Source organism: Phyllostomus discolor, chromosome 9, assembly GCF_004126475.2.
Source record: "Phyllostomus discolor isolate MPI-MPIP mPhyDis1 chromosome 9, mPhyDis1.pri.v3, whole genome shotgun sequence".
Taxonomy (NCBI): domain Eukaryota; kingdom Metazoa; phylum Chordata; class Mammalia; order Chiroptera; family Phyllostomidae; genus Phyllostomus; species Phyllostomus discolor.
The window spans coordinates 5035016-5060014 of record NC_040911.2 but is presented as its reverse complement, the minus strand read 5'-3'; the positions used below and the strand labels follow the sequence as shown (position 1 = coordinate 5060014).

At 40.4% G+C, this 24999-nt stretch overlaps 1 protein-coding gene across 1 annotated transcript in view; it reads left to right on the top strand.

Moving 5' to 3' along the window:
• Nucleotides 1-24999, top strand: part of CCDC102B (coiled-coil domain containing 102B) — a 131956-nt gene that overhangs the window by 15793 nt on the left and 91164 nt on the right. The window contains 2 exon segments of the mRNA XM_036010124.1: nt 16110-16725; nt 19609-19829. Of these exon segments, the coding sequence (XP_035866017.1) occupies nt 16126-16725; nt 19609-19829 (821 nt within the window). The 5' untranslated portion in view covers nt 16110-16125.

Here is a 24999-nt window from a genome sequence, read left to right as displayed (position 1 = left end):
CTATTCCCTTCTCACTTTCTGGAGTAACAAAAGAAATTGCAGAAATTTTTCCTGGAAGAGCCATGAGCTACTTTAAGATCGGTAACAATGACTAAAAAGCAGCAGGAAATAGAGAAAACCCAGTTTGTCTGATATTCATGTGTAACAAAATGGGAAAGAAAAATGTTTCTGCATTTCAGTTCACTTCTGGTATGATTAGGAAGTCATGCTTGCCTGCCCTGTCGTTTTACCTTGCGAAAGAAAAAAAAACAACAACTGGGAGTTGTATTCAAGCCAGAACAGTCCCAAGGTAATCAGAGAACACTTATTCCTTTGCTGCTTAGGAAAAATAATCTGTTATTTTCAATTTCCTTTACTGCTACATTCAATCTGCTGTTATAAAACATTGCATGTGATTTTTAAATTTTTAATTCCAGTTTATTATTACTTTTATGAAATGCTTCATTGACATGAAATACGTGTCTGAGAGTTTTTTGATTTGTAATGGTATAAATAATCTTTAGGCGTAAAAGAAATTTGAATATGGGCTTGTTTTCTGGATTTTATGCAACAGAACTCAGTGGGAGACTTGGGACTCTGAGGTCAGATCTTTTATACTGCCAAATATTGCTTGAAATTGAAGAGTAGATCTGGCTTTCATAAACATAATGAAGAAGCAGAACGCAACATTTGAATTTAGCCTGCTTCCAAAATATTAACTAATATTTTGGAAGCTAAATATTTCTTTTGCACATTTTTTCATTTTAATTTTAGCATTTGAATAGCAACATAACGATCTTGATTCCATTCTCTTGTGTCCCAGTTCTTTTGAAAATGGAAAAATGTTGAAAGAAGGTGGAGGAAATGGTGGGATTTGGTGTCCCCCCCCCCCAGCTAAAGTCCAACTATCTTTGTGTTGCTAATGCTCCTTATCTGAAATCGTGCTGAGAATTTTGTCGGCTCTCTATTAAAATTAAACATATTTATAAACACAAGGAAGACAGCTGCTTCTGTTTTCAAGCAAATGATCGCGCGTCCAGGGGAAAACCGGACAACTGGCCACTTTTCAGAAGACTCGTTAGGGGCTCCACATGCCGTTTGTTTGCTGAGACTCATGACTTCATTCCCATTGAGGGAGGGAGAGTTGACGACGAACTTCTGATAACATGAATGAATTGTTCTCGTGAGAGCTAACTTTATAAGACCAGGACAGATGGGAAGAATGGGGTCTGAGCAGTCGGGTAACTGAAGTAGGGATCAGCCACAGGGCATCACGTTCCGTTGCCCTGAATCACAGAGACATGATCAGAGGGGAGAAAGGAAACTAAATTTTAAATCCTGTAGTATAGGTACAGATTTGATCAAAAATTTTACTGGAACTAAGCACAGTACATTTGCTGGGCATTTGGGTATTTTATGCCCAGTTGAAATCTCCGTGGTAGACCAACTGGCTCCCTACCACTAAACAGGAAACACAGGTAACTCCTCTTTGCAAGGAACACACCCCCTCCAAGCAGAGCTGACTGCCCTGCAGAGCGTGGAGGACTGTGAACCACAGAGACCCCGTTGTGTGACTCCAGCCCGTGTTACCGTGGTCTCCTCCCCCTCGGGGGACTGGAGGTGCTTATTCACGTATTAATAATACTGTGTCCTCGGCCACCAAGCCCAGGGACAGCACCCCCCTCCTCTGCTGCCCCGCGCTCTGTATTTCCATGACAACACACGCTAATGTGGTGTGACAGCATCCTCTTTGTCACGCCTGCTCTCCTGCCCGACCTGAAAGCCCGTTGGCGGCTGGATGCCGTGTTAGTTAAGGCAGCACCTGGCAGCTGAGTGATCCCTGGTTGTCTGCACGACGGCGTCCCGCAGCCACGGCTTTCTGTAAAGGGAGCACGCAGTGGTTAATTGTGGCTACTGCTTGCTCTTCCATGTGGAAGTGTTTTCTAAGTGCAAGGTCATGAGACGCTTTTCTATAGTCACTTTCTAGGAGCTCTACTGTTTTGTCTTATACTTGTAGGTCGGTGCTGTATTTGGAGTGACTTTTTAGGTGGTGTGGTGTCACAGTTCATTCCATGTGGAGATATGGTTGAGACAGCACCTTTGCTGAAAAAAGGGAAATATTTCCCCAGACTAACTGGTCACAAATCAGGTAGCGCAAAGGTGTACAGGTCTGTGTTAGGACTCTGTTCTCTGCCATTGGTCTATTGTCTTCCCTTACGCCAGTAGACCATTGTCTTAATTATTATAGCTTTATTGTTTTATAACCAGTTGTATAATTCCTCTAACGTTGTTCTTCTTGAATGTTTTGTTGTCTATGTTTGAATCTTGGCATTTCCAAATGAACGCTAAAATCAACCTGTCAATTTCCACAAAGTAAACAAACCTTCTGAGGTTTTGAGTAGAATGACATTGAATCTATAGGTTAAGTTGGGGAAATGTGTCATCTTTATAATTTTGAGTTTTCCAGTATATACACATCGTATATCCCTACATTTATTTAGTCTTTGTTTCAGTAACATTGTACTTTCTGCGACATAAGTTTATCCATCTTCTATGACACCTCTAATTATTTTGATGTATTTGATGCTACCATAAAATGATACTGGTTTTTAAAATTTGATATTTTTTAAGTATTTGTTTCTAGAAGGCAGAAATACACCTGATTGTATATATTGACTCTATATCAAATAAGTTTACTAACTTCACTGTTTGTTCTAATAGTTTGTTGAATGATTTGAAATTTTTACTCACAAACCACATGATAGGGAAATGAGTGTTTTACTTCTTCATTTCTGTTTCTATTTAATTTTCTTTCCACTGGCTAAGACCCCTTCTTTTTAATGATACGGAGCACTAGAAGTATTAGCAGGTACTATTCTCATTTCTGATTTGGGGGGAAAAACATTCAACAACTCACCATCCAGGATTATTGCTTTAGGCTTTCTTGATGATAGCTGTAATCATATCACTTAGTTTTCCTTCTATTCTTGGTGATACAGGTTTTTTCATCATGAACTAGTGTTGAATTTTATCCATTCATTTTATTTATCTATTGAAACTTTTCTTCATTTTGTTCATAGGTTTATTAAGTGAGTTGTGATGATTGATAATCAAATGCCAGATCAATTTTATATACCTGGAATATACTCAACATTTTTTGTGATACATTAACCTTTTTGATCACTGGATATTTCCTGGTGATGTTTCTATTCCAGTTTTTGTATCCAGGTTAGTTGAGGATATTTGTCACAAAGTTCTTGTGATATCTTGATATTGACATTGTTTTGAACTTATAAAGTGAGTTGGGAGTATGCTTATTCATTTTCTTTTATCTGGAAAAGTTTATGAAAAATTTGTATCATTTTCTAGTATGAAACTATTTTCTTGATATATCCTTTTCAAATAATCTTTGGTGGATCTTAATGACTCTTTTGTCTTAAATATCTCTCATTTATCCATTTATTCACTCATTGAATGACCAGTATTTACTTGCTATTTATTACTTGATTGATGAACCTGAAGAACTTAAAGATTTTAAGGCTCTTTTATCTGTTAAAAATAAGCACTACTGAACCTAAATGAGCACCTGCATTCAGAAACGAAAAAAAAAATCTAAATAATTAGGAAGCAGTTTTCATTTTTCCAAAGGCAAAACACTATCTTGCACTGTAATTGTAAAAGATAGTTTTCAATAAATTAATTAGGATATCAAAAGGTGGAGATGAGCATGCTCATTTGTCCTCTGTACTTATCTCCGGAGAGGAGATTCATGTGCATTGACTGGCATGTGGGAGAGTGTAGCAACTTCAGACCTGCAGTTACAGGTAGACACACCCTCTCCAGATGCACCTTAGAAAGTGAACGTGTGCGCTGCTCTCATTTCCGATTTTGACTTGCTACTGTTAAAGGCACCGGTGGCCTGACATTCTCTATTTCCTGCTTCTGTTACTTTGCAAAAGGTCAAGCTGTAGGCACAGAAACCCAGGGTAGGTCTCCCCGGTTGGCTTTTGATGTTGCAAATATCAACAGGGACTAAAACATGGATTTTTTTCTGACAATTCACATTTTTGTGAAGGCGGCAGTCTTTGAGCTATTTAGACATCATCTGTAAGGAAACTTGGTTGTCAAACTAATAGCAAATACGTGAGGAATAACGAATGAACTGCAGCTGTCCAGTCTCTAGATGCTCAGGTTGCGTGTGGATTTCAATGAGTTTCAGGGCAGCGGGCAAAACCCACCAGGACAGGTGGGTTTGCTCACTGGTGTCCGTCACTCTGGTCGCCCGTCTCATTTGCCTGGTGTGTGCTCGCTTTCTTCCCTTTCCAGTGGGTTACATGATGTTCTTCCAGCCAACTATTGTCGTGGGTAGCTATCCCTTATTGAGCAATGCTCACAAAGACCAGCCTGTTTTGGCTATGTCAATATATCTAACTTAAATGAGAACTATAATATTTCTAATGTTAATTCCCTTGAATACAATATATTTTTAGTACCATGGGCCCTTTAAACCTTAACAGTATCTGAAGAAACACCATAAAATTGATTGACTCTTCACCCTATGATTGGCATTTAGATTGAGATTTATTTTTTCCTATGCCCCTCATTTTATATCACTTAACTTTCCTATCGGTCCTGATTTTAATTAGTAAATTCCAACGTTTCATTTCTTTTCTTTTCTTTTTTAAGATTTTATTTATTTTGTTTTTAGAGAGGGAAAGGAGGGAGATAGAGAGAGAGAGAGAGAGAGAAACATCAATGTGCGGTTGCTGGGGGTTATGGCCTGCAACCCAGGCATGTACCCTGGCTGGGAATCGAACCTGCGACACTTTGGTTCGCAGCCCACGCTCAATCCACTGAGCTATGCCAGCCAGGGCTTCATTTCTTAATTACTTACTTTTGTTTAAGGTTACACTAGATCATGATGGATGACAATGATAACTGATCATGTGAGCACGTGATATTAATAGTCATGCTATGACTTTCTGTTCTGCTGCAGAACCAATGACACCAAGAATGTAGTGGCTTAAAGTGGCACTTCCTGTCTCCCCTGTTTCTGAAAGTTGGGGACCAGGTGCGGCTCCATGGGGTCCCCTGGCTCCAGGCCTCTCAAGGAGCTGCCTCTGAAGTGCCGCCCGGGCCTGCAGTGGTCTCTAGGCTCCACTGGGGGGGCGCACTCACTTCCAAGTGCCCTCAACCACCTGGGAAGCTGCAGTCCCCCGCTCCTGGTTCCTTCAGAGTGACCAAGTGGGGTGGGGGGAGTGGTGAGAGTGCTAGCAAGATGGAAGTCCCATTCTTTCCTCATCTGCTTTTAGTCACTTTTGCAATGTAATCGTTTTGAGGATGATACCAAAAAAAAAAAAAAAAAAAAAAAAGAAACAATCATTGAGAAGGTAATGGATTTGAGCATAAAATTGCCTGATATTTGATGCATAATATTTCAATTTCCCCTGCTTCTAGGCACCCATATGCTATGAAGCACTTACCAGTCAAAAGCTTAATCATTTGGAAAAGATTGCCAAGATTTAGGTGAGGAAGGATAGGCCAAAGTATGGGAGAATTACTATTTTTAAAATATACACCTAATTTTGCATTTTCTCTTGATTTCCCAGGTGTCTTTAGCTTCAGAATTTTTGCGGGGGGGGGGGCTGGGGAGCCTCTCTCCTATCTGATATACAGATTCATTATTATTTATTACAAAGTTACATTGTAAAGATTGACATTTTAATTGTAGGGTACAGAGATTTCAAAATAGTAGGAGGGAAGGTTCCATTCACTCAATGTTAGAGTGAAAATCTCATTTGTCTTTGGGGTAGTTGAATTCCCTGTCAAATGTTTTGTGTTACGGAAACTGCAAATGTGTTTTGTTAAATTCTTTACCCTTAAGGTTTAGACTCAAGAGTAATTTAAAGGAAATTCCATCCATATGTTTATAATTTAATATGTTAGGCTGGTTTTTCCTTTTTTTTCCATATTTGATGTTTAAGAGCTCTCTTGAGCTGCTTCTTTCAGGGATCTTTTGGCAAGATTAGACTAAGTCTCAAACCAAAAATTTCAGATTGGAATTCAATATCCATCAGCGATTTATAGAGTCTGAACAATACTAATAATATGTTTTCTCATTTTGCATCTAAATGCCATAAACACAGGGTTGGAGATTACTCAGTGGCATTGAAGGGCATTAAAAATAATTCTGGTTAGTGTTAACTCAGAGTCAATAAATTTTCTTCTTCTTAAATTGTACTTTATTTTGGAAAATTGTTAGTGTTCTTAGCCATTCTATACAATTTCTTTATCTTCCTATTTGCTATTTCCCAAGAGTCACTGTTCGCTGAACCAAGTCCATCACACATCTTCATTTACTGCATGAGATCTTTCTAAACTGCTAGTCTTTAACTTCCCAGGCCCCGCTCCTTTCTCTCACAGCGTAAACGGTGCTTAGCAAACACGCACAGCGTGCCTGTAAAAATGTAACCTTAATGTGTGCTCGTGATGACTAAGTTACGGCCTGCAAGGAAATAAACACGTTTTGAGAACTTGATAATCTGTGCACTTCTATTTTTTGAATTTGAAAAAGGCTTTGTAAGCGAGTGACATGAGCCTTGGAAACAATAACGACCCATAGAAATTCGTATCCAAAATACATTGAAAGTAACTTTCACTTCCCCTGAAGTCTTTGTTCGCCTTGTATACTTGCAGTGCAAAATGGATCAAACAGCAAAGGGATGAGACATGGAGGAATTATTTTGTCCAACTCTGACTGGCTGTCCTGTGTATACTCGAACATTTAGCGAGTTCTATCTGCTAGATAATAATGTTAAAATCATACACACCCAGGCTACAAAACTCTGTGCACTGTGTGTGTGTGTATGTCTACATGTACATGATGTGCATATACATATGTGTGTGTCGTATATATATTGTGAGGTGGCTTGGGAAGGCGCTTTAAGGGGGCTGAGACCCAATTCCTTAACTTCCCTCTTTTGAACACGTAAGCTAATGGCATGTTCACGGAGGAAGGCTGGGCTCCCATGGAGACTATCATGTTCTGAGAGCAGGAACCTGAGAACAGGGCACGGGGTGTGGCCGCCACTACCACCTTCTTCGCCCAGTCATCCCAGCCTCTTGATTTCTCCTTTACACGGAACATAAGAAGGTAGTGTTGGCGGCTTAATGCTGTAGCCTTCTGGGTGGTTTTGGAGGTTGAAATGATATTCTCTTCCCCTCCACCCCCACTCTCCCTATGTCGAAGGGCAGTGAGACCACATGCTTTGTTGTGGGCCTTGGGTCAGGATGCTGGCATTCTTCCCAGACGTGTGTGAAAGGGACAATTTGCTATAGTGGCAATAGCTCTGACCTTGGAGATGAAAGACCTGAACTCTGCCCCGTTTCTGCCAATTGGCAGATTTTCTGACATTTGTCCAGGCGCCATACATACACACAAAGTAGAATTTCTGAAAGCATCATGCAAAATGTGCATTAAAAGTATCTTTAAGCTAGACATATTATGCAAATGTCAAGAATTATTACATCTGGAGGTTGATGCTTGAAACGCTAGTGTTTTATCCTAGTTTAATTTTTCAATGCCTCTTAAAATTTTAAAAGTCAGAGCAGGGGAACACTTTGCAACCCAGGCACATCAGAGCAGAACGCTTCACCCACCAGCTAGAAATGGCCTTCACCTAAGGCCAGAGTGAGTGTGAGCTCTCCAGGGAAGAGGAAGGAGGTCAGCACAACTCCAGCAAGAAGGAAAGGTAAAGGAGGCAAGGGCTGGCAGGGGTCCAGGTCAGGGAGGGAGGCTGGTGCCCCATCACGTGACACTGGGCCTTGTTATTCTAACTGCAACAGGGAAGCATTGATATGCTTTAATTAGAGAGTAGGGTAACTGTATTTTAAAAGGTGCCCTGGCTTGCGTCCCCACCGGTAGAGAAGCATGTGTCAGCCTTTCAGTCGCAGCGTCGCTGAGAGCAGCGCTGGGTGTGACGCGGCAGTGACAGGCGCAAGAGTTTGCGTGGGTCTCAGAGGGGTGGGGAGCGCTCACGTCCCAGCCTTTCTGGATCCTGAGCCTCAGACGCTCCATAGCGTTTGATCAGCCAGCGATCTTGTGATCTGGGCCTCGCGAAGACTTGTTCTTTGATCTGGTTTTTGTAATTCAAAGGGGTGGATTTTCATCTCTGCCCTCGATCTATATGGTCACAGCACTCCACCCTGACGGTTAAATTCCAGATCATTCCCAGGAAATAAAGCTTAAGGAACACTATCGTACATGTATTTGTATGCACATTGCTTCGCTTTAGGAAGAAGGTGAGCGAAGGAAGCGGAGTCGTGGGCAGTCGCACGGGCGGAGCTCACAAACCTGCAAACACCGCAGCATTGCCGCGCTCAGCGTCGTGACGTGGGGTACCTTTTAGCCAACTTGGGTTATTAATACAAAGAACATATTATTGGTGAATGAAACAGATTTTAAGAATAAGGGTGTTTTTTGGTTAAGAAATTTCATAACTACTTTTCAAAAGTAAACATGACCATGATTTGGGCTGAGTTCTGCAACCTTCATCATTAAGCCAGAGAAAACTTTCCCATCAGCCAGCGGAGCACAGCCATGTGCAACCCATCACACGGGGGTGAGAAAAGACTCCTCAATCATCCTGACACAGAAGGGCCTTCCCTCGCTCAACACAAAGTGCAACCAGATCGGGGAAGAATTTCTGTCTTAGCCTCAACGCATTCTTCAAGAGTGAGTATGAGTGGTGTCCTTGGCTTAGGAATTTTGCTGAGGAGACACACAGGGAAATGGGGAGAGTGTGTGGTTTTGTTCACGGAAACCTTGAACCGAAAGTAAATATTGGAAAACGTCGGTATCTGTCATATTGGAAATGTTGGTTATGGAATTTCTGTAATTCTAACAAATGAATAGCTTTTACATTAAAAAAAACACATGACAAGTAGAACCCTCCTCTCTCTGGTTTGTAGTGGGGCTGAGACAGGGATTCTGTCACAAGGTAATCTGCTTTCACCGACAATAATGATAAGTTTTTTCAAGATTTTATTTATTCATTTTTAGAGAGGGAAGGGAAGGAGATAGAGAGAAACATCAATGTACGGTTGCTGGGGGTTATGGCCTGCAACCCAGGCATGTACCCTGGCTGGGAATCAAACCTGCAACACTTTGGTTCGCAGCCCGCGCTCAATTCACCCAGCTACACCAGCCAGACAATAATGATAATTTTGAGGAGTTGCCTCTGTTCTCTCCTGGGTTTTCTTTTAATTTCTTTTCAAATATCATCTATGGGCAAAGTTACATTGTCCTCTCTATTATTGAAGCTCCACAAAATTGTACAAAATGATATTTACATAACCATGTAAGTTCCAGACCCAGACTCAGGGTCACCTGTCCCACTCTGCAGGGTGGTGGAACCTTTACACGACCAGTTTTCGTGGTGTTCTTTCCCAAAAAATGTCCACTCTTGACTGTTAGCCACCTGGAAATAGTAGCAAGATTATTTTATATGAAAACAAGATTTGGCTGGACTATATAGTTCCACCAGAGTGAATACTAATTTTACTTTTGGCTTAAGGTTTCAATGAATGTGCTGGCTTATTTATTTGGCATTATTAAGTTGGAATAAGATTGCATAAAAAAACTGAGATAGCTTGTGGTTTTGCTCACTGAAACCTTGAAATAAACATAAATATTAAGAAATCTGAAGGAATTCACCATGTGTCAGGATTCCAAATGTTGTTAGGTATTAAGTAGCAGAGATTGTATATATTTATATATGTAAATAAATATATATGTTTAGAAAAACGTACTGAAGTTGTGAACTCAAACCTTAGATTAAAATATCCTTATGCCTTAATATTTGTTCACTGGTGAGACATTTGAGGAATATTTTTAACAGGATTTTCTTAAACCTAATGGGCATCTCAAGAACTATACAAGAGTCATTAAACTATGTTATAGCCTTCAAGAAATTCTTGATCATCTGAACCAAAATTTGTATTTGGCAGGTAAGGCATTATAAAAGCTTCAAGATGACCAACCTGCCAGGAAACAGACATTTTATTTTTCCAAGGCTTGTTACAAATTATATATTGGCACTTCATAAAATGGATTGTGGATTGTGGATTTTGGATCTTTATTCTTTTATTCATATTCCAGAGAAGTATGACTGATCATTTTCTACCTCTGAATTATAAGGTAGTTGGTTCCCCTCCCCCATAAAAGCACAGAAAACAATGCTATTGTCCGAGAATGGGATCAACAACATCAGGATATGATTTGGAGATACTATTCTGAAACAGTTTATTTTAAAAGCAATAGAGTTCATTTTTATCATTGAGCATTGTCTAAGAAAAATGCTATTTTTCTCAAATAATGTCGTACTGAAAACCTAGACTAAAGACAAGACATCCCAGTGATTTGAAACAGGGAGGCCCATCTTCGAGAATCTGAGCTCATAGCAAGAGAAAGAAGAAACAGGAAGCGACGGAGAGTCAGCTAGAAGGAGGCAGGGTTTCCTTTCTGAACTCCACTCCAGTTCAACATACAGATACTCCTCATCTCTTCGGGTAACGCACTTTATCATGTAGTAATGACACAAATAGATTTGTTTCTAAACACTTGCCGTTGTGCTTGTCTTCTACGTCAGTGCTTCAGGGAAGTGAAGTATCTGCGCTTTAAATAATCGGCAACATGGACAAACTTATTTTGTATTATGTAGTTGCCCTCCTTGTGCAGGGCATTTCCTGCCTCTCTAGGACTCTAAAACCTCACGTGCTCAAGAAGCGCAGACTATAAATATTCATGCAGCTCACCACGGTGTACGGATTTTTAAATGCAGTATGTAAGCGTGGGCAGAGCCGGAGCTGTATCGAGTGATGGGACAGAGCCACTCACCAACACTGTTTTACTTAGTTAATGTCATTGGTTCACTTGTCACCGCCACAACTGCATTGTTCACATTCACTATTTAGAATTTCCTTGCAAGGAAGTCTTAAAACTACAGTTTTTTGCTTTAGATCCATACAAACTGCATGTATACTTAAACCAATCCTTTGTGCATGCTTGGCAGGCCAGGTTTTAAAATATAACATATTTAATTTCCTGAATGTTGAAAACTGATCCCTCCTTTCTCTTTTTATTAGGGTATATGGTATCACATCTATAGTACCCACTTTTCTCTAGTATTGTGATCAGAATCAGTATGAATCTACTTTCTTCTTGCTCGTGGCTTTGATCAACACCATTGTGTCTGTGCATAATGCTTCTTTTTCCAGAGAAACATAGATACCTGTGCTTCTTTGGAAAAAAAAATTCTAAATAGCACTTCATGTAGCATTCATTTCCTGTAGGTTAATGAAAAGCAGTAGGTATACATGATGAAACAAAAATCCCTTTAGACCTTATTTTATTCTTCCCTGATACTGCAGTTTTTGCCCAAAATGTTTGTATTTCTGGTCCACTTCACTCTTCGGATAATGCCCAAGACATCACCTTGGAGAGACTTCTGCAAGTGTGTAGGTGTGTGTCGGATCACAACAGACTACTGCTTTCGGAGACAGAAGGAATGCGTGATGGTTAGTTGGACGTACTGCTTCTGGTTACCGCGAGGTGCCAGGGTGGCAGAAGCCACATGTGTTTTCTTCACCAACGCAGAGGAAGCTGAAGGCGGGTTTTCCGCTGAGATGTCAGCCCCTGAGAGATGGAGGGGAGTCATGTGTCGGCCCCAGCAGCTGCTGCCTGAAGGAAGAGGGGAGAGCGAAGTGGGGCGTGCAGTGCAGAGAGGGGACATGGCTCCTGTAAGGCAACCGGGTCACACCAGGGGTACTGGAGGGGCGTGGTTGGGACCACGATCAGGCACGACAGGTGGCCGAGGCATGGGGCACGGAGCAAGCAGAATGACAGAGGAGGCTGGAGGGGCAGACGTGCCTCAGACCCAGTGTCCCTTTAAGCTGCGATGAGGAGACGGGATCCACTCAGAGCACTACGTCAGCTCAGCCACAGAGAGGAAGGAACCTGCCCCTTGGCAACAGCTGGATGGACCTAGATAGTACGTCCTCAGCATAGTGAATCGGCCAGAGAAAGACAAATACCATATGATTCCACTTACATGTGGAGTCTCAAGAAGAAAATAAACCAACAAACGAAACAGAAACAGACTCATAGGTACAGAGAACAGACTGCTGGTTGCCAGAGGGGAGAGGAGTTGAAGCGGGGTGGAAAAGGTGAAGGGGTCGAGAAATACAGACTGGTCGTTGCAGAACAGTCACAGAGACATAAATCACAGCACGGGAAATATAGTCCATAGTAGTCTAACAACTATATTTGGGGACAGGTGGGTACTTGGAATATTGCAGGGACCTCTGTAAAGTGCATGACTGTCTGACCACTATGCTGTACACCTGAAACTAGTACAGAACAATGTTGGATGCAAACTGTCATTGAAAAAAGGGCACTATGATTTGCACTGTGATTTATTGGGAGATATATAAGCATAAAAATAGCCAGGATGGAACTCAGCCAAATATACATCTGAAATAATCTAAAAGATAATCTCATTAGAGTGAAAATATTTTGAGGCTTTAGATTTTTGGATACAGTGAGGTGGTGGTTCTGGATTCAAGTTTCCGTAATCCCCAAACTTGTAATCGTATGACTGGGGCTGGTTACATTCGGACCCTAAGACCTAGCTTCTCGTTTCATAGATTGTACCGAATATTTCACTGAATAATATCAATATGATGTAAAATCGAGACGTTGCCTTTGTAAAAGACATTCAGAACTTTTTTTGCAAATTTTATCTACTGCAATAATTTTTTTTTTAATTTTTAAAATTTTATTTAAGTTGTCGTTGCTGTATAATTTTCTGTCTTTTACTCCTATCCCAACCCACCCACCCACCCAACGGTCTCCTCCTCCCTCGCATTTCCACCCACCCCTAGTTTTTATCCATGTGTCCTTATACTCGTTCCTGTAAACCCTTCCCCTTTTCCCCTGAAATTCCCCTGAAATTCCCTCTCCTCTCCCCTCTGTACTGCAATCATTTTAAAGCACACTATTTCTCTTTCAAAGGAGAGAAATGGAAAAATTAATTAATACGATATTCCAAGGGGACATATGACGGACTTACATAGACAGCACTGGGGAGAACCAATGCTATCTCACCTTGCCTGAGAGACAGACTGGGCAGCCAATCAGCAGGCGTTTCCCCATACGGGTCAGAGGAACTGAGACAGATGTGTGATGTGCCGGTCTCCTCTTCCAAATGAGGGTCCGAGTCAAAGGCAGGTCATGACATTTGTCCCAGGTCATCTGTTTAGGAAGTGACAGACTCAGAACTTGAAAAGATAGAGTCTGGAGCCCGATCTCTTCATGAAGCTCCTCTTTAGTGAGAAATGTGTTTAGTGATAGTATCTATATATTGTGTGCTCATCAAATTGTATTTATTTGGTTATACATTCAAATATCCTTGGCAGTAATCATAGTAGCCTGATTGTATGAGCATTTTTAATAGCTTCCTTGGGGAAGCTATTCCTTGAGGAGTAATTGATAAAAAAAAAAATACTGCACATACTTAATGTACACAATTGGATGAGTTTGGACATAGGCTTGCACCCATGAAAGCTGCACTGTGGTCTTGGTAATAAATATGCCAATGACCTCCTAGAGCTTCCTTGCATGCCTCTTCCACTTTTTGTGGTGAGAACAATGCAAAAAGCAGAGTAAGAAACCCAAAAGTCGATAGCATTCAAACATTTTTCCAGTCATCAAAGGCTTTGTACTCTAATCGCTGACAAATACCTCACCAGTCATGTGAAATAAACCATAAAGAATATGTCCAAATGTATGGAGAAAACAAATGATTTAATAAACACACGAGGATTAGATATCCCCACTTGTGCTTGATAAGAAACACTTCAGAACAGGAAATACTATTCAAGTTCAAGGACTGGATGATTAAACCCAACTCAGTTTTGTTTACTCAGATGTGAAAAAATATATCGTTAATTGGTAGACAAGGTCTTGATGTATCAGAATCTAATTATAGTCTTCAAAGCACTAGTGAAACAAAAGTTAATGAGAGATTTTTTAAGATATTACAATTTCAAGGTACTGATTTATTTATAAAAATGGTGAGGATAAATTTAATTTTAATATGCTGAAATAAGTTTTCCATCTTCATTTTGGAATTTCAACTAAAAAAGGTAATTCATTACATAGTGAATAATGAATATATATGCATATATATTATACATAATATTTGGTATGTTTTTAATTAAAAGTTCCTTTTGTTCTCTTCTAGTTTAATATTGATCTTGGTTTACTAATTGTCCAAAAAAGGTGGTCAATTACATGCTCATGCCCTCTGAATCACAGTAAATGAAGGGGACAATTGCTCCATGCCAGCATTAATCAAAATATGCTTGGATATATGCCAATCCTAACAAAATAATTGCAACCTTGCATCATACTATTGTAACAAGTATTATGTATTATACTTCCTTCGTAAGTAATCCATATGTAACACATCCATACATATGTAATATGCATTATAGCAAGGAAGGAATCGGTTTGGTGCTCCTACAAAACACTTGTGAAAATGTGTTCTTCCCCCCTACAAGGGAAAGTGACATGCATTTTATATGGTCATTTTTTTAGTGACTAGAGACTTATTTTGTAAGTCGTTGAAACAATGAAATTCATTAAGTTGATTAAATGGATGGTTCATAGTCAGTTTATGATCTATTCTAAACTATATAAAAACAAAAAATGAAATTTAGTTCATGTACATAAATTATTATTTACACCAGAAAATCATATTTGATAATAAAATTGGGTAAGCTTATACAAACATAGAGCTTTATTAATTTGTAGATTAACCTGCATATTTTAAGCATTTAAAAATTCCAATTGCTATATCCTCGACATAGCAATATTGCTGTATTGAATAAGTAATGGATGTGCACACTGATCAGAAGTATTTGCATTTCAAATTAACTTGTCTTTTGCTACTTGATGTGGAAAGCTGTTTTCTGTTTCTCAATAAAGCTTTGAGGGGGCTCGGACTCTGTCTAGTATTATTTCTGCTGTGAAGAGTTTTTGGGCCTGGAAGGTCCGCTGAGCTCTGAGGGTACCTGCCCACACCCTGGGAGGCTAACACCGACCTGACCCGTCACATGTACTGAAAAGATTGATGGAATAAATAAATATATGTATTTTTTATTATACGTGCTTATCTCATTCTCTGGACTATACAATCTTTAAGGACAAAGACAACGTGTTATTCAAAATATTTTATTTTCAGAACTTAATATATTACACTCACCACAGCGGGAGTTAATTCATGTATTACATGTCCTCGTTACTGCAGGTAACACAGAACTCCGGGATGAGAGCTGACATAAATGTAGTTCAACTTTCTCACTGAGCAAGGAAGCCGGAGGGGGGCGCTCTAGGTTCCACGCAGAGCTCAGCGGATAAACTCTTCGTCTTTCTGCTCCACTGTTTTTGAAAGTCGCAGCGCGGCTGTTCCTCTCCCCTCTCCCAGAGTCAGGTTTTGTAGACAGCAAATTGTCCCAGGAGGGGACAGCTTCCCCTCACATCTGACCTGGTCCGGTGGTCTGGCTCCTTGAGACCAGTGAGTGGCGGATGCACTGACGTCATCGTGGGACATTTAGACCAATCAGGTTTCAGCCTCTGGGCCCAGGATCCAGGCTTCTCCTCCCAGAGATCAATAGATGGTGCTTTTCACCTGAACAAATTGTCCTTTTAGTTCTTAGCAGGGGACAAAGGGGGCCATCTACGAGTAAATGGACAATACGTGTTACCATAAATGTTACAGGAATAGAATTAGATTTATTTAAATGAATGATTCATGCCACATGCTGTCCACAATGGCATCTTCATATTTGGATTTGGATTTGTTTGGCAGGACTCAGTATGAGCAATTTCTGTTTCTTTGAGGACAAATACAAATGCATAAATTCCTCTCCATTTTTAGTTATGCTGGAAAAGAAAATACTCAATATTGAAAAGATGCAGTGTTTTCTTCCAAGTTGGTAAATGTTAAGTCTTGCTTTCGTAACTGCAAGGGAAATTCAAAGTTATTATTTTTTTTGCCTTTTCTTAGGCCTGAGAAGATAAATATGAATTTAGATTCCATTCATCGGTTGATCGAGGAAACACAAATCTTCCGGATGCAGCCGTCCTCCGCGAAGACACCTCGGGACTCGGTGGCACCCGCCTCGGCCCCCCGGGGCCCCTGCGAGGCCTGCTGGCCGCCCAGCGGGCTCCAGTCCCAGGCCGCTCCCCGCGTCTGGGCTTGCTCCCGCCACGCGGACGAGTGGGACGTGTGCGAGGAGCTGCGCCTGCGGGAACTGGAGGAGGCCAAGGCCAGGGCCGCTCAGATGGAGAAGACCATGCGGTGGTGGTCCGACTGCACCGCCAACTGGCGGGAGAAGTGGAGTAAGGTGCGCGCCGAGCGCAACAGCGCGCGGGAGGAGGGGCGGCAGCTGCGGGTGAAGCTGGAGATGGCCGTGAAAGAGCTGAGCGCCCTGAAGAAGAGGCAGAGCTCCCCGGAGGCCTCGGAGGCGCGCGTCCCCCAGGACCAGAGGCGTCCTCCTAGCTCCATGGCAGTGTCCTGCGCGCAAAGGGACCAATGTCGAGTTGGTCTGCGAACGTGCGAGCCCAGCAGAGAGTGTTTGGTGACGGGAGAATCTCCTAGAAAGGACAACTCCGGTAGTTTGGTAAGGGAAAAACACAGAGGAGTTCTGGTGACCATGGGACTGTTAAAATGCCTTCCATAGGGGGGACTCGGTGTGCTGGCCAGAAATATCTAGGTCTCGCAGACTGGGTGGCTGCAGCCACAGAAAGTTCTAGAGGCCACAAGTCTGAGATCAAGGTGTCAGCAGGGCTGGCTTGTTGTGAGGCCTCTCTGGCTGATGGGTGGCGGTCTCCTCCCTGCATCTCTGCCGTCCTTTCTCCGCACAGGCCTGTGTCCAAGATTTCTCCTCCTGTAAGAGGGCCATCCTTAGGTACCCGCCCCCCCACCCCACTCACTTGAACTTCATCACCTTGTAAAAGGCCTTGTCCCCAAGTACAGTCCCATTTGGAGGTAGTAGGGGTTAGGACTTCAGCATACCCATTTTGAGGGACACCATGCAGCCCATCTTAGTGATCTTACAAGTTTTTCGGTAGCAAAAATGTACCCAGCACTTTTTTAATGTGAAAAAAAAAATACTTGGAGAGACTTCTCTCCATGTATCCTTGCCACGTCAATAGTATAAATCATCCATATAGTAGTTTGGACTTTCCCCAGGGTCTGGAACTCTGGCCTCACAATCAATTCCTGTAAAATGGGTCCCACAGACAAATACCTGTAGGGAATTGTTTTCACTGCTCACTCTTGGGATTTCTTGGTTTATTTATACTCTTGAAGGTCCTAAAAATTCTGCATGAAATAAGCATTTTAAAAGCCTATATTTAATCCAGCAGTTCACTTATGAACCACTCTTCCCCCTGGTAATTACTATTAACAACCCATGGGCCACACCTCAGGAAATGAAGAATTCGTGTTATCTCTTTCATCATTATCAGTTTATATTATTATCCCTTTCTATGTAATTTCATCTCCAAAACCATAAAGCTGCTCTTCCGTGATTCCATCTAAATTTTTAAGCATTTCCATGATGTATATGTTATGAAAGATAGAACATAAATTTCATTATAAATAAAAAATTTGAAAGGATTGCAACATTTTAATTACTTAAGCTTATTAATTCCTCCAGGTTTGTTTTACTTTTTTAAAAAATGACAAGGCCAAGCTGTTAATCTTAGCTGTGCTGTTGTGTACATCTTTGGGAAAATGTTATGTATTCCCCAAATGTCACTGTATCGGTGCATGTATTTGACTGTCATGATGGAGATCAGGAAATATAGCCCACATGCATTGCTCTGAACGTACAAACTATTTATTACTACAACTGATAGACACCACATTTGAGAGTGTGAAAGATTCTTTTCACACATATTTGCTGAGAAATTCTCTATATCTTGGGACTTTATCTGGAATATTTTTGTATTGTTAGCATCAAAAACATCACACATACTGGGTATGTATTAAAAGTTTGTTTACTTAAGGAAAAGATAGTTAAATTCCTTGTGATGGTAGTGAAGTAAGTATTGGCTGTTGAATGAGTTTCGATTGGTTGTTTTTATTTTGATGAGTTTTTCTGCCAACTCTAAATATACTCATGTATGATAGTCATGGGTTGTCCTATCATAGTTTTTTCCAAGGAAAACAACACGTCTTATTTTATTGTTTTTCAAAATAATATACATAATACCCATTAATTTTTGAGAGAATGATGAGATGAGTCATACTAGCAACCTAAAATGCATATACCATTTTTAAAGTAAATACTAAAAATGAAGTATCATTAAGATTTTATTTGAAGCAAGGTAAGCTAGTAACTAGAGGGGAAGGGGGCTTGTAAGGAGAACCTGTTTTTCAAAGAGGCAGGACAGTTGCAAATACTTAAATGTGTGTATGTAACAATAGAAACAAAATAAAAAAGTCAAGAAGTTTAGACTGTTAGTGAGTAATTATAATTATGAGATTTGCATTAGATGAGGAGAAACTATATAAAATATATTAATAACATATTTAACATAAAACACATACCAGGCATGACACATATGTATATATAGGAAAAATTTATATTATATTAACAATACTTGTTTTTACTGACATTTCACAATTTTCTCCTGTGTGCCTTTCTGCTTGTATAATTCCAAAGTATATAATACATTCTATAAGTCTTTGTATGTGCATGCATATGTATCTATGCACACTACATAAAAATTTATAAATGAAACCATTTAAAAGAAAAAAAGATTTCTATTTAAACTTGGATATTAATTGAGATTTTATGTGAACTTGGCTGTATCTCATTTTAAACCCACAAATCAGAGCAAAGTTAAATTACAGACAAATATCCACAGCACGAGCTGGCGAAGGTTTGGAATTGTGATGTAAGAGTTTGAGGCAGCATGGCTGTTCTGATCACTGATGCCCGGGTATATTAAAACGTCCCATTAAACTCTGTTTGGGATTTAACTAGTGATCTGAAAAAATGGTTTAATAAACAAACCCATTAAAACATTCCGAGTTCCTTGAAAATTCTTTCTACTCTGTTCTGCAAAGATGTTTAAAGATGGTCAGCTGGCTTCACTTGGAAACTCTCAAGTGCCTTGTGACAAAATAAACCTTAATGAGAAATTCATAAACTCATTAAATAACTCTTTACAGCTGTTCGAATTTTTTGCAGGGTTATTTTTAGCTGTGATTAGAAAAAGAAACCCTAACCTAAAAGTTAAAGCAGACGTTTTGAGAAATGTATTTGATTATAATAAGGTAGAAAGTGGGGGTGTCGGGAACACTTGAAGAATGCAAGTTACAGTGTGGTCATGAACACTATTAGAAAATGAAAACAAAATGAAAATATGAATTTGATCCTGCATTGTACCATTTATTTCTTTCCAAAAATACAGAAACATTCTCCCTGATCTTTCTGTTGAGAAACTGAAACACGCGGCAGTAATGATCGCTGTGTGTGTTTTCCTTCCAGGAAGAAGGTTTGGCTCTGGACCCGCTAAGGCCGACCAAGGACGTGAAACTCTGCCTGGGCCGCCCCGACGCGTTCAGGGACGCTGGCTCTGAAAACGGGGCCCTGGGACCTGGACTGAGGCACCTGGGAGGACACCTGCCCTTGCAGAATGGGGTGCCTGAAATGGCAGCTTTGCAGGTGCATTGGGAGGAGTTCCAAAAAGTCTTAAGGAAAGAAAGAGAGTGAGTATGGCGAAGAGTTACTACGGTCATCATCTCCCTTAACCAAGTCTGGTTTTCAAACTTCTTATGATCATTGAGTCTAGCAAACTGGTCATTTGACAAAGTCTTTTATGCATGACTCGTTACTGTAGTCTAGTAGTTTAAAAATGAGTGTGACATGCTATATTCATTTAAAAATAGTTGAAGAGTAATTTATAACTGATTATACTTTTTTTATTATAGCCTTGTTCTCATCATCTCTGGTAGATTCACCTTATTCATATTTGAATTATTCACGTATGTGGTTGAAATAAGCAGTGTGTTATCTCTACACCGAGTCAATCAAATGAAAATATACTAATAATCAGCAACAGACAAATCACAGTTTTGTGAGGCATTGACCGCAGGAAAAGATGCCTCACTCGTTGACCGTTTCGGTACAGGGAAAAGGGCAGTGCGATAGGGATCCGATGACCTGGGTATTCATTCATCTCCGCTCCGGTATATTCTAGCTACTTCATCCTCGGTTAGCCAACAGTATGTGACTCTGTCCTCTATAAAACTGTGTGGAGGGTGATGCTTGTGTTCTGGTTTCCTCCTGTTTAGTACCAGAACGTCCCCAACAGTGGTTATGGAAACAACCATGACCTTGTGTCTATTCGTGAATCTCGAGTGTGGTTTTCCTAAGTGTGGCATCAGACGGGACGGCTCCGGGGCTGGGGGCTGAAGTCTGCTGAACCCTCCTTCCCCGCAATGCGCTGGCCGATCGTAGTTCTCGTCTCGGACCACCCCGGCGCTGACACCTGGGGGCACCTGTCCGGTCCCTACGGCTTCCTGGCTCCCTCCCTGGCTTTGGACCTTGCCTCAAAAGTCACTCGGCATCACTTTCTGTCATACTTACTGGTGCAGTCTCAAAGGCTGGCGAGTTCAAGGACAAGGGGCACCCTCAGTGGCAGAAGGGTCAGAGTCAGGTTATACTAGGATCATGTGGGATGGGGCCACCGTGGCCGTCATCTTTGAGACACAGAATCTGCCACTGTCATCCTCCCAGAATTCCCATGCACATCCAACACAGATGATGTCTGGGAAACTGACAGCTAAGCTGAATCAGTCTATGTGCTGCTTTTGTTCCCGAGGGAATATCTGTGGAATATTTGATGCACGTTAAAATGTGGTCTTTGCCTGGCTGGCGTAGCTCAGTGGATTGAGGGCGGGCTGGGAACCAAAGTGTCCCAGGTTCGATTCCCAGCCAGGGTACATTCCTGGGTTGCAGGCCATAACCCCCAGCAACCGCACATTGATGTTTCTCTCTCTCTCTCTCCCTTCCCTCTCTAAAATGAATAAATAAAATCTTAAAAAAAATATGTGGTCTTTGCATTTGAAAACATTTTTTCCCATCTCTTTAGCTATAAGACTCTTTCTTAATAAGCAGAATGAAAAATACCTGGGAGTAATAGAGTAATTAATATCTATATGTATATACATATATAAAAATGCAGTTATATATTATATAATGGTTTCAGTTTAGACTGAAATAGTGGTAAGTATACATACAAACCTTTCACAAATACTGTCTTTTATTCACCATTCCTTTTCTGTCAACTAGAACTTTCTTATTACTCCTTCAATATTTATTCATACCACTAACTTCTTTTTTAGATTCTTGGTTTCTACATCCCTATATGCATGGATTGTGATAATTCAAGCATCTTTGTATAGAATAAATGTTTATTAGTCTACCATCAGCTATAAATTTGTAATAGAGGCAATCAATATTAGTAGCAAAGGGAATAAAGGGGAAGTAAATTTTAGGCCCGTATTAACAATTTTATCTGGGGCTGTAGGTCTCAGTCAAGTTCCAAACTCTGAGTGTGATTTCTTGAAGGATCTGGCCCTTCAGTGGCTACAGGCTTCTCTCAAACCCACGCACATTACCTCACTGCCATAATGAAACCGGAGCCCCACGAAACTGCATTTCCGAGACACACACTCCCTAAGGTGCAGTTTTAATGATACACACATGTATCTTTACTCTCTCACTCACACTCCCGTGCACGCACGTGTGTATTTGACTTCCTCGGAATCAATTAGCAACCTCCGTAGCAGTAAACTCTCCAGTTCTCTGCGAGTCCAATATGCCAACCCTAGACGGGGCAAAGAAAAGGGGACAAGGAGGCCCGGGGTTCCACTTTGTCTTCTTCCAGGGACTGTCCCCTTCCAGGGGCCACCCCGGGGGTGCCGAGTCTGGGAAGCATCATGAGCATGTCCTCCACAGGAGGCGACTGCCAAGCCTTCTCTTCCCATTACGAGAATATTTCCCAAGGATATAGCATATCCTGTTGCTATAAATCTGTCTAATCTGTTAAATTCCTCCTCCCGGAATCTCAGCGAGTGGGAGGCTGCAGTTGAGAAGATGTGAACACGGTTTTTCTCGAGTTCCCAGCTGGTGGGAAAATTCTCCCGAAGGGGACACGGGCATCAGCCGAGAGGACTGGGAGTTGCTTCCACCAGTTGACAGGACGAGGGACACCTCATTGAACATGCTAAACTTTGTCACATTATTTATACTCGCAATGCTGTTCAGGTTTCTGCGTCTTTATCCAGCATCCGAGACTTTGCCAAAGCCTGTGCTTTTGGTGTTGAGTTAGGAGAATCATGGCTGTGACCAATTCCAGGAGCTCTTCCTCTGATGTTTTCTACCAGCAATTTTATAGCTTCAGGCCTTTTGTCCAAGTCTTTAATTCATTTGAGTTGATTGATGTCTGGGTCCTTTTGCCATTTTTTACTCTCCGGTATCCATGTCATGTGTACGGTGTTGTCCACCTAATGAGACAGAGTCCATTGTTCTACATGGACCAAAAAAACAAACAAACAAAAAAAATGCTAGTAAGTTTCTACCTCCTCTCCCTTCCAATGAGGGTGCAGACACTGGACCTGGGAGCGGGTATTAGGGGGTAGCCACCTTGTGTGAGAGGTAAAAGCTAATGCTCCAAGGAAGGGAGCGCCCAGAATCCGTCCTGGTGAGGGTCTTATTTCCTGAGGAAGCAGTTGGTGGCCTCTGGTCTGCACTGACACGTCCTGTGCCTCCAGTTGTTGGCTCCAACGTCCTACGGTGCTACCTGTCCCCTCGTGGGGGCCCCAGGGGGGGCCGATGGGGAGATCTCAGCAGCTTCGTGTTATCTCTGGCTTCCTGGGTCCCGAATTCCTTCTCTGACTCTCCCAGAGAGTCTTTGAGTTATTAATATCCCTTTTCTGCTTAAATGAGTGAATATGAGTGTATTTGCCCCTCAGCCACTTAATTGGTACCCGGAGAGACTACCTGTGACAGGCAGGGAAGGTGACCAGTGGTGGGGTCCTCACAGGACTAGTTGGGGCCCGAGAGGGAGCTGTGTTCCTGAACGTGTCACCTCCCAGCCCAGTCTGCGGTCCTCCCCGGTGTCTCCAAGTTTAACGATATTCTTTAAAAACCTCTTTTCTAATTACATGACTGTGCATGGCTTTGGCGATTTGCTGAAAGGTGTGAAAATGAAAGAAGCCGAAAGATCTAACTATAAATAGTTGGGAAGGCAATCAGACACTGGCAAATATGGTGATCATTGAAAGTACAAGAATATTTATGCAAATTTTTATTATTCGTTGTTTAATAGTTTAAATTTTGGACTGATAGGAAAGTGGATATCTCAATGTCAGTGTGAGTTCATTATTTTTGTCTTGTAAAAACATATTTACCAGGACTTTATGGAAACACTGATTAGATATTTTACCATGAATATTCATACCATTTATAAATGATTAATATTTATTTCTGGGGATTTTCTGGAATTTTCATTCCTGAGAAATATTTTATTTAATCTTCTTGTCTTGATGTCTGGATTTTATACTCAATTATTATAGGGTCGTGATAGTTTACAAAGGTTCAAAAGTTTGCATAGGAATATAATCATGCTTTCCACAAAAATTTTGGCTCACCCTGTATCTTTCATATTCTGAAAATATATATTTTAGCAATCTGATTTTTTAAATTTATATTATCATATTAAAATACTATATTTTTACTAACTTTTATTGTAATTCAGTTTTTTAAAGGAATTTCTGCATAAAATATGCTATATTGTAGGGTAACATTATTGTTTTCTTTGCCTTCTTGTAATTTAAATAGTTTGATGATAGTTTAAATTTAACTGTCTAAATAATCAATTGTGAAAATCTTTCCAAAATACAGAATAAATTGATTAGGCCAGAAAATTAAGGGTTTAAAGAGTGCCCTCTGCTGTGTGGATGCGTGTATAGCAGCCTTCAGGCTTGCTCGCATGAATCGAGTCACAAAATTGTTTTGATGAGGTCATTCTAAAAATACTCAGGTATCACATTGTCATTAATTTTTATGGGTTACCTGTCCTCTCACTTCTCTGTTGAAATTTTACCTTTTAACATAAAAATATAAAATTTTCTTTCAATCAACTAACAATTATATACTCAGGAATAAATATGTTATATTTAAGGATTACTAATTTTCCTCAAATAAGGAATGAGAATAGCTACTCATTTTATATACTTTGACAATATTAAATTATTTTTGTTTTATGAAATAACAGAATATGTATGGTAAGTCTAGATATAATCTAGATATAGTTGTATCTTTAGAATGTGTCTATATGTGTATGTAACTAAGATTAAAAGTGTCATAAATATATAGTTTGAAATTTTTTTTTGAACTGATAACATTCTAGAAGGAATAGCTACCCCAGTAACTTTGATGCCCTTCTTGAGGATTGGCACTTATTCTACAGTAATAATGAATCATTTTGATACTGACATGGGCTCCTAGCTAATGTTATAATTTGATTTATTAAAGTGTATTGTTAAAATCTGGCATTGATTCTTTGACATGTATGATTTTGAACTTGCAAATTAAAAAATCTAGGCTTCCCTCCAATGTTCAAGTCCATTTTTTTACTATTCTGTTTATAAATAAAGTTTCTCAAGATTATTTTAATAAGGTAATTTATTCATGTAATCAATAGCTTTTAATAAAAATTGCTAATGGTTTCTATATGTATTTCCCTTTTAAAAATTTTTTTAATTCTTGAGAAAAAACCACTTTCATGTTCTACTCCTGTAACTCCAATAAATTAAAATACAGGAGAAAGCAGGCAGAAAGTCAATTATTTCAATACTGGCAAAGCTAAAT